The sequence below is a fragment of the Pistacia vera genome, unplaced genomic scaffold (genome assembly GCF_008641045.1).
Source record: "Pistacia vera cultivar Batoury unplaced genomic scaffold, PisVer_v2 Contig878, whole genome shotgun sequence".
In the NCBI taxonomy this organism is placed as follows: Eukaryota; Viridiplantae; Streptophyta; class Magnoliopsida; order Sapindales; family Anacardiaceae; genus Pistacia; species Pistacia vera.
This window is the reverse complement of record NW_022196754.1, coordinates 682,548-693,326: the sequence shown is the minus strand read 5'-3', so window position 1 is coordinate 693,326 and position 10,779 is coordinate 682,548. Positions and strand designations below refer to the sequence as shown.

General features: G+C 39.6%; 1 protein-coding gene across 1 annotated transcript; it reads right to left on the bottom strand.

Moving 5' to 3' along the window:
* Positions 1 to 346: 346 nt before the first annotated feature.
* LOC116119218 (pathogenesis-related protein 1-like) lies at positions 347 to 1,816 on the bottom strand. The gene is made up of 2 exons (XM_031405157.1): positions 1,630 to 1,816; positions 347 to 540 (listed from the first exon to the last, which is right to left on the bottom strand). The coding sequence occupies exons 1-2, from the start codon at positions 1,814 to 1,816 to the stop codon at positions 347 to 349; spliced, it is 381 nt and encodes a 126-aa protein (XP_031261017.1).
* Between the last annotated feature and the right edge of the window lie 8,963 nt (positions 1,817 to 10,779).

Here is a 10,779-nt window from a genome sequence, read left to right as displayed (position 1 = left end):
GCAACTTTGGTTATCTTGCTTTGTATTTGGACTCAAAAGTATTTCATAGTGAATTTTCTTCCTCTAGACTTGGTCCCATGGATGTAGGCATGATGTCGAACCATGTAAAAACAAGTGTGTTCTTTACTTGCTTTGATGTATGTTTTGTTTATGTCTCTCACAACTCATTTGCACTAAAATGAACAAGCAACCCATTCTGCATAAGTTTTAATCACTTGGTAACCTTATTAAAACTTACAGTTTACATTATTTTCTTTGTTCTTAATTATGTCTTACTGTCAATGTTTCTAGGTTGTATTCAATATTTGCAAATATTCAATATAGAGGAATTCAAAGTATATTCAGATTATGTTGTGTGTTCTGTTGTGTGTTGCTTAAGTTTTGGGTTGATTTTGTTTGGGTTCTTATCATACACCTTGTCCAGAGCGCTAGTATTAGTGTCATAGTTATAGTCGGCCTTCTCATCAACCCACAATGTCACAACATCAATGCCTAAAGGGTCACCACTGCTCCATGCAAGGTTCTCGCCATAAGGACCTCCGAAGCAGGGGCAGATCCAGCCCCTCTAGGCCTACCCTCATATTTAAAATAATAATAATAATAATAATAATATATAGACCCACAAAAAATTGTTATTAATATATATACTGGGCCCACCCTAAGATTTTTTAAAAATGAGAACTACATATATATATCTATATATATATATATCTATATATATCTATATTTCAAGCTCACATTATATTAAAAATTTAAAACTCTCTCCACTCTTTTTCTCCACATGCTTTACTTGTTTTTTATGATTTTATCCCAAAATTCTTTACTCTCTCATTCTCACTTTCTCTTTCTCATGCTATTCGCTCTTCAAACTTTTGAAGACTAAAATTATTAAAGCTTTCACTACTCAAGGTGCCACAATTAGCTCCGTTTTCTTTTTTATCAATTATAGGTATGTGTATTGCTCATTTCAATTTAGTTTATTTTAAGGTTGAATCATACTTTTTTTCTTTTTTTGGAGGTTTTTTATTCTAATTTTAGGGAAAAAGACATGGGTCTTGGGAGTTTATTTTGTGTTTTGTGTCTAAGAATGAACATACTTTCCCAAATTAAAACCTTAACTATATTTTAAAGAACGTTATTCTTCACCCTTCACCCACCACTTCTTACATTTCAAACGTCATCGTTCAGTTACTTAAAATTATTAAAGAAATTTAAGTTACTATCTATGTTTAAACCAAGAAAATTCCCCATTTTTTATTAATTCATATTAAAAGTCAACGCAACATTGACTTGACTTAAGTTTTGGTTGACTTTAGCTTAGGCTAGATCTAATCAAAATCATGAAAATTTATATTTTAATCTTTGGAAGCAAAAAATAAATAAAAAAATTAAAAGAAAGTTTTTCTCAAGGTTTACTTAACATATTTACTCAAAATTTTGTTTCTCATAGATTTATTCAAGTAAGAAAATATTATGTTATTACATTCTTTTTTCTTAGGTTTTTGATATTATATTATTTTCTTTGCTTGGGGTTTCGTGGTTTTTTAAAGTTTTCACTAGTTGTTTGACAAATAATGGTGGAGCCGCGGAAGCCCTCCCTGGGCAAAAATCCTGGATCTACCATTGCTCTGGAGTGTACAAGTCTGCAATCTCCGATACGTTGATTCGCATAGTCTTGAGCATAGGCAGCCACCATGTTGTCCCAAGTCATCGGTCCAACATTAACTTGTGCTCGAGCTGTATTGTGAGCATTGACGTAGTCCTGTTGCGAGCTTTGTGCATGGGATGGAAGGACCAGGGCTAGGGCTAACCCCATGACACACAGAAGAGTTAGTGAAAGCGTAGAAGATAGCATTTTGGGTTTGCTCACAAGTCATCACACTATTACCTGTATAACGCAATTGAAGATCAAGTTTTTCTAATTAATAATTTCGAGGAAATCACCCCACTCGAATAGTTGCTGGCCATGTTCCAAAAGCTGACACTATTTAAGAAACTGCAATGTTTAGCCCGCAAAAGTTCAAGTATTTAGAAAACATGTATATGTTGGCTATGCCTGTGCCATAGACTTTTGTTAATTTGTTTCTATTATCAACCTGAGCAACTTTGGAAATCTGAGATTGCTGTCTCTTTTATTAGGGTGGCATATTTAGAAATCTTGATCTGTCTTCAACTTATAGATTAAAGTTAACAAAGAATATTATCTAAACTTATGTTTTAACCAATAGAATGGTTAATTATCCGAGAGATTAAAAGTTTCGAATTCATTCGAAATAATAGGGTTAATACCTTTCCCCTCTTATTGGTCGAGTTAGTCTTGCATTAAAAACCTCTTATTCTTCCAACAATATAATAGCACTGTAGAGTGATACTTTCTTATATCTATTCAATAATTTTTAAAAAATTGAAATATCATTAGATAAAACTATTTTTCAAGGGCACATAATTAGCAAGGTCAAGTCAATACACTTACTTTTGGGGCATGCATTATAGTTCCGTGAATGGTAGGTTACTAGATATTTCATACAATTTCTTTCGCTATTATTCAACAAATGGCCACAGAGACGAACTGATGGGTATTCATAGGAATATGCTGTGGAAATTATTTGATCAACTTGCTTGAGGAGCTAAAAAAATTTGGAAATTGACCCACATGTGAAACTGGGCTCATATGCCGAAAACTGATCAACTTTATTCATAATTAAATAAAATTCCATGCCTTGAGCAAGTCATCGCTTTTCCAAATTCACCCAAGCATTACATGCAGCAATTGGTTTAGCCTCTGGCAAGTTTAATCAAAACCCACATCTCATTACATCAATGCACCAACGATGTGGATTCAAATGCACTAACAACAAAGCTGAATATGAGGCTCTCATCGTTGGACTCTCCTTAGCCAAAAAAATTGGAGTAAGGAAACTGGAGGTAAAGTTTGATTCCCAACTCGTGGTCAACCAACTTTAAGGCACTTACTAAGCCCATGACTCAAAGATGACAACTTACCTGAACCTGGTCAAACAATTGCAAAATGCCTTTGAAGAGTTCTCCATTGCCTAAGTCCCAAGAACGGAGAACACCCATGCTGATGCCCTTGCTAACCTCGGCTCAGCCCTTCAATATTCTTCCCAAGCATCCATCCCTCTGTTGTTCCTCCAATGGCTGGCTGACTGGAAGGAAGGACCAACGAACAAGCTGCCCGAATAAGTGATGGACATCAAATTGTCTAATACCTAGATGACTCCAATAGTAAAGTACTTGGAACACAATAAGCTCCTAGCCGCTTGAGATCAAAAGCTGCCAGGTTCACGATATACGAAGGCCAGCTCCTTAGGAAGTCATTCTCTGGTCCCTACCTCAAAAGCATAAGCCTAGAAGAAGCCAAACGAGTTTTGGCCGAACTCCGTGAAGGCGAATATGGAAACCACGCCGGAGGACGCAACCTTGCCCACCGGGTGATCACTATTGGCTATTATTGCCCAACTATACGCACTGACTCAGTAACTTATGTGAAGAAGTGTGACAGTTGCCAGAGGTTTGCCCACGTCTCACATCTCCTACCCGAACGACCCAACTCTACTCTGACACCTTGGCCGTTCATGAAGTAGGGAATGGATATAGTCGAAAAGCTCTTGACTATGCTTGGGCAACGAGTCTTCATGTTGGCTGTCACAAACTACTTTACTAAGTGGATCAAAGCTGAGGCACTCACACAAGTCAGAGACAGAGAGGTAAAAGCTTTCATCTAGAAGCATGTCATGTGCAGGTTTGTGATACCGAAGGAAATCGTCACTGACAATGGATCTCAATTCATCAGTTCAGGCTTCAGAGATTTCTACGACATGTGGGGAATCAAGCTCAGCTTCTCTACCCCCCGTAACCCTCAATTTAATGGCCAAGCTGAATCATCAAATAAAACTATCATGCAGACTTTAAAGAAACACCTACAGAAAGCCAAGGGCATATGGGCAAATGAACTATCCGGAGTCCTTTGGTCCTACAGAACGACAGCACGCTCATCTATGGGTGAAACCCCTTTCTCCCTCACATAAGGATCTGAAGCAGTCATCCTAGTCGAAGTATCAATCCCGTCCACCAGACTTCAATGGACAAACGGAGAAACCAATAACCACAACCTGGACACCGTTGATGAATTGCACCAGCAGGCAGTAATTCACAACGCAGTCTATCAACAGCAAGCCGCTTAACATTACAACCGCAACACCTGAATCAGAACTTTGAAAATTGGCGACTGGGTCCTCTGCAAGGTTTTCCAAAACATTAGAGGGGTCAACTCTGGCAAGCTCAACCCCACCTGGGAGGGTCCATAGGGAAGGGTGCCTACCGACTCCAAACTCGTGAAGGTAAAGACATCAGCAATAGTTGGAATGCAGTCCACCTCAAACGTTATTACTTTTAGTTTAACTTTGTTTTCTTTTTTCTATTTTTAAAAGGATGAGTGGGCCTATCCACCTCCTCCACCGTCAGTCGGCCTCAAGGCCTGAATAAAATAAAGTATTATTCAACAATAGAACTATTTACACCTTCGATCGGTCCAAACCGATTCATAAGTATAACACCTTCGATCGACCCAGACCGATTCATAAGTATAACACCTTCGATTGGCTCAGGTCGATTCATAAGTATAACACCATCGATTGGCTCAGACCAATTCATAAGTATAACACCTTTGATCGGCCTAGACCGATTCATAAGGATAATACCTTCAATCGGCTCAATCGGCTTAGACCGATTCATAAGTATAACACCTTCGATCGGCTTAGACCGATTCATAAGTATAACACCTTCGATCGGCTTAGACCGATTCATAAGTATAACACCTTCGATTGGCTCAGACCGATTCATAAGTATAACACCTTCGATTGGCTCAAACCGATTCATAAGTATAACACCTTCGATCGGCCCAGACTGATTCATAAGTTTACACATTCGATCGGCCCAGACCGATTCATAAGTTTACACCTTCGATCGGCCTAGACCGATTCATAAATGTAACACCTTCGATCGGCTTAGACCGATTCATAAGGATTACACCTTTGATCGGCCCAGACCGATTCATAAGTTTACATCTTTGATCAGCCCAGACCGATTCATAAGCATAACACCTTCAATCGACCCAGACCGATTCATAAGGATTACACCTTCAATCTGCCCAGACTGATTCATAAAGTTACATCCCCAACCCACTAGAGAGTCCACACGACTCAGCCACTTGACCACGTCAAAATCGCAACACAAGCACGCGGTTCAACCTCTAGTGCATCTACAAACAAACAAGTAATCAACTCATTCACCCACAAGGAAAGCACCAAAATAGAATCATATGCACAATATAGGAGAAGCCTCAAGCGACTAAGTTTGATGTACAAAGTAAGGCATACACGCTAGCGAAGGAGATCGCAGGCCCCAAAAAATGCATGAGCAAAAACAAAAAAAGCTAAGTCTCATCAGTGCAAGTCATCTCACTCATCTCTGACTCGATCACCCTATCACCAGCCCTAGCACTCACCCCTGTAGCCTGGTTGCTCACATCCTCAATAATCGATGGCCCCAGCTGGCTAGCAAAATCGAGCACTTGCTCATCAATCTGCTCCTCCGTATGTCTAGCGGCCTCCTCCTCCATCATCTTCTGCATGAGCTAGATGTCCTCATCCGGGTTCTAGTGAAAGGTGTTCTCAGCCTTGTACTCAAGAATGAGCTCTCCCTGGGCCCTAATGATGGCATCATCAGTGATGCTTAGGCACTGCTCCCTCAAGGACTCGACCTCCACAGTCTTCTTGGCCAACTACCTCCTCAGCCGCTCTAACTCACTCTTAGCCTCCTTTAGATGCCGCTGGCTCTCCTACTTAGCTTTCTGCACTACTACCTTCCTCTGTCACAGGTTGGCATTAGATTTTGACACATCCTGTATCCTCTTCTCCTGCAACACAATGGATTTCCTCAGATGCAGGCTGCTGGTGAATGTCTGCATAACAAAACAACTTGATCAATATATGCCTACAATAAACACAGTAAAGTAAAACTCCAGCTCATACCTGGAAAGCATGGGAAACCCTTTAGTCAGCGGCCACGACTGTACCCATCTGGTTCAAATAAGTCTCGCCGGCTGGGAATAAGAATGAGTCGACCAACTGACTCATGAAAGCCACATCCGAGTAGGTCGATGCAGAAGCTGGGATGCTGAAGGTGATCCTCTCAGTCTCCTCATCCAACACTGCTGTCTTGGATGACGCAGCTCCAGCCACAGGCTAATGACTTGGTGGAGTTGCCATAACATCCTCCGCTCTTCTCTCCTCTTTAGCTGAGGACTCTCTCTTCCGTTTCTCCCGACGCCTTGCAATGGACTCGCTCGCACTCGAGACAGTTAGCTTCTTCATTAGCTTTTCTGCAATCACAAACTCTCCAACAATTAGTGGATTCAGCCTCGACTTACCATACAAGGTATGATTGCAGTAGCGAGTTAGCAACACACTCCAGGTTTACTTCAGTGAAGGGAAGGGGATACCTCGCTGGATGGCTTTTACTCCGGCCTAGAGATGACTCATCCTAAGGTTAGCTTCCTCTAACACCACCCGCCAATCCCTATGTGCCTTCGGAAAGGCTAGAACCTTATGGGTCTGCACGTCCAAGCCATCCCCACTCTGCCCGACCTGGTTGAATTCAGCTCTGCAAAGAAGAAACACAGTAAGATTTTAGTAATAAAAATCGAGGTAAAGACAAAGTTTCTCACCAGTAGCTTGCCAAGTGAACGGAATGTCGCCTTGGCCTCTCTTCTTAAAGACTGTGCCACCCCGCATAAAAAAGTACTGATCCTTCCAGTTCTTATCACTCGGCCAGAGGTCGGTCATGAGGTGAGCCTGCTTGTGCCTAAGGTTCAGCAGGTGTCAACCTTTGTCCTTATCATTCTCCTTTAGGAAGTACGAATAAAGCAGTTCGTGCAGCCCAAACATTACTTGATGTCACACACAAAGGTCCTCTAGAGCCATTAGTAACCTCCACCCATTCAACATCAGTTGGGATGGAGCAATCCTGAAATGGTCTAGTACTTCCCATACAAGGTGAGGGTTGGGAAGCCTAAGTCCATCATGGAACCACTTTTCATAAGTGTTCACCCATCCCTTCGCTTCCCAGTCGACCCGCTTGTATGACTGAGCTGCCCTGATCTCAACAGATTTTGAAATATGATACATTGTCCAGATCCGCCACATATCATTGTCTTTCAGAAGGGGCGGATAATCTCGGCTTAGTATCCCACCACCCGACCGACTCGACTCGTCTTTAGAGCCACTACCGGATGAGGAGGAACTATCAACTTCTTCGCAGTCTTCCCCACTCTCCCCTTGCCTACCAGGTTCATCATCACTCGGGTTAGCCCTACTCGTCCCAAGGGTAGCTACGTTCACCCCAGTTGATATATCGATCGGAACGCCCCTACCCTCGGGCATCATCTGTAAAACCCCCCTCCAGTCAGGTATCATCTGAATATCCCTCAATGAGAATCTCGAGGATACATGTCTTGAAAACGAGTTGTATTTAGAAAAAAATATCTGTGTAAGGATAATAATAGTAATATCCAATACATGCATATAAAATGTCATGCAGGATCCAAACATATAATTTCAAAACTTTAAGAATTTATCCATAAAATACACATTCGAAACATATTAATAAGGTAGACTAATCCAAAAGGTGTTTCACAAATATTTATCATTTACATTATTTACATCAAGATGACAATAAATCATCTCCCCTCACGTGTAGCCTTGCTGTCTCTAGCATCCTTCGCCTCTAATCTACCTGCAAAGAAATCAACAATAAAAGGGTGAGCGCTAATCGCTCAGTAAGGAATGATCCGTTTCATTCTAAATATGCTATTTGATATTTATTTAAACATATTTGTTAACACATCACTTATCTTTTACATCTAGGGATACTTCCCCTTTTATTATATATATATATATATTTTCTATTTCATATGTCTTTCATCATTTTATCCCATGGGTATATAACATCAATGTGTGCACATACAAATAAGTATGTAACATAGTACACGCACATCACATGTCAGACATAACATCTAAAATCATCTAACATGAGCATAAATCATCACATAATGTAAATAACATCATAACTCATGTAATGCTACTAAACGCATATGAACCATTTAATGTCTAGCCGATAGGACTTTTCTTAGTATCTTAAGCACTTCATATCATCTAGCCTCAAAATTCATCTAGAGCTCATATCATCGGGAGGTGTGCTTACGCGTTATTTAGCATCTAAAGCATATATTCATCTTTCCTCAACCCATATACGAGGATATGCTTACGCGTTTCCCATCATGTCTATATGAATCTCTAACATCTTATGGCATGAAAATACATATTTTGGTGAGCTTAATACTTTTAATTCATCTATGGATTATCAATCCATTTACATTACCTCTTGCTCACATACATCATCTTGAAACATGTATTACATTACATCTTCATGCCATTTCATAACATTAATCATGCATTGACATCATGACCATGTATATCTTTCAAAGATCATCTAACTAATGGGTAAACATTAGTACATGGCATAATTACAATAATACATTAATAATCAATTCATAATCATAAGAATTGATCATGTTCAATCTTAAACTTTAATAACCAGTTTATACTTCAGGCCATTTTCCATCCATTTATCAAACGAATTGGCTCTTGGCATAAACATAAAAGTTATAGGTCTGTGTCTTAGCTTTCTAATGCTTCAAGAATCATCTCATTTCGATTTTTATAACTCAAGTTATGGTCGAAATACTGAAGCAGGGTTAACAAAACCCCTAAGCCCACTAAATCCGAATTTTCATATTTACTATGCCACATCAATTCCTATTGACATTAACCAATAGGTTAACTTATGGATCAAATAAACCTCCCCTTAATAGTCTTTAACATCTTAAAGGAAGTGTAAAATCTCATTCCCATAATCATCCATTATTGCTATAACATTGTAAGCTAATGCAAACAACACCTCAACACTTCTAATAGCAACCATTCAACACCATGTGGCCTCCAATACTACAATTTTTGCCACAATCAGTATCCACACTTCATTTTCTTCAATCAAACATCACAACTCATAAAACATAAATAGCAATAACTTCATGTATAATGAATTCAAGGCAATAAGTAGAATAAATGAGTTCAACTACACTTGCCATCAACTAATTCTATGCCTTAAAGCTTTAATTTAAGGTTTCATAAAAATCTACAAACCCTAGCATAAACCCTAAAGTCATGGGAGGTTCTTCCTTACCTTTTTAAAGACTTCCTCCAACAAATCCTTTGCCTTTGACTTCTTTTACACCTTAATCCTACATATATAACATTATACCTCAACATCTACCTCAAATCTTCAAATCACATCAAAACTAAAGTTTTTAATCCTTACCTTAAACCCTTCAAATTGAAGATCCAAGGCTCCTATCTTGTTCTCCTTGAAAAATTATGCAAAACTCCTTGAAAACCTAGAGAAAGAAAGCTTGTTTCATGGAAGATTTGAGAGAAAATGGAAGAAATGTTGAAGAAAGGCTCTCTCCTTTGGCTTGAACGAATTTCATCTCATTTATAGGAAAATATTTCATTTATTTTCCAAAATTATGCAATTGGCCCAATTATTTTAATTGTATAACTCATAAGTCCTTAATTCTTCATATAAGGGCATTTTGGTCATTTCACACTAGACATAATTATTACTTAATTAATGCCATTAAATGCAATGAAGCCTACTCATCCTTGACTTTTTCAATGCTTATCCATTGGCAAAATGACCATTTCACCCCTAATGCCTTTCTATGGATAATTGATTCATACCGCTCCAAATGAATCAACTATTTTGCCCTTAGTTAGATTTTATGCTTTTTAACATAAAATTAACATCTAAAGGACTATTTCGAGTTAGAAACATACCTTTGACATCTTGGGTATTACATCATCACCATGGTCGGGGCATTCTCGTACTCATTCCTGACCTTTGCCTCAGCCCCACTCGAACTACTGGACTCTAACCTAGACATTGCTCAACCTATTCACTCTGCCTAACCGACCGGCTCACTCCCTTCAAACTTATTCGCTTGATCACCACTCGACCCTCACCACCGACCAAACAACTCCTTTTAAAGCCTTTAATGCTTGATTGTCCCTCGTCCCTCACCGCCGACTAACCCAGTCTCCTAAAAAGCAACTACCACTCGTCCCTCACTAGAGACCGAACAACTCCCTTCAAAACCTTTATACTTGATCACCCCTCGCCTTTTATCGCCGACCGACCTAGTCTCCTCAAAATCAATGACTGGATCACCGCTCGCCCTGCACCACCGATTGACTTACTCCAAAATCTAACCCAGCTCTAGTGACCCACTTGCCTTAAGCCACCGACCGACTAGTCAAGCACCAAACTCTCTCGACTCCTATTCGACCTTTGACTCGACTCGAACGACAACCACCAACCATTCGGTCTAAGAGATCGGTCGACCTAGAAAGACTGCCAAACTTCAAAAACTTAGCTAAACGCCGCACTCGACTCGATCAAGTAGACTAAGACAAGCCAAACAGGAAACTGGTAAAAATTGACTCCATCTTCTAAAACCTAGAAAAGCCACTGTGAACCCAAAATCCTCGGTCGCTGGAAAAATCCCTTACCTTCTCCGTTTAACCCAAAATTCGAACCTTTCCCAAAAAACTTTTCAAAACTTTTCAACATCAATCCAAT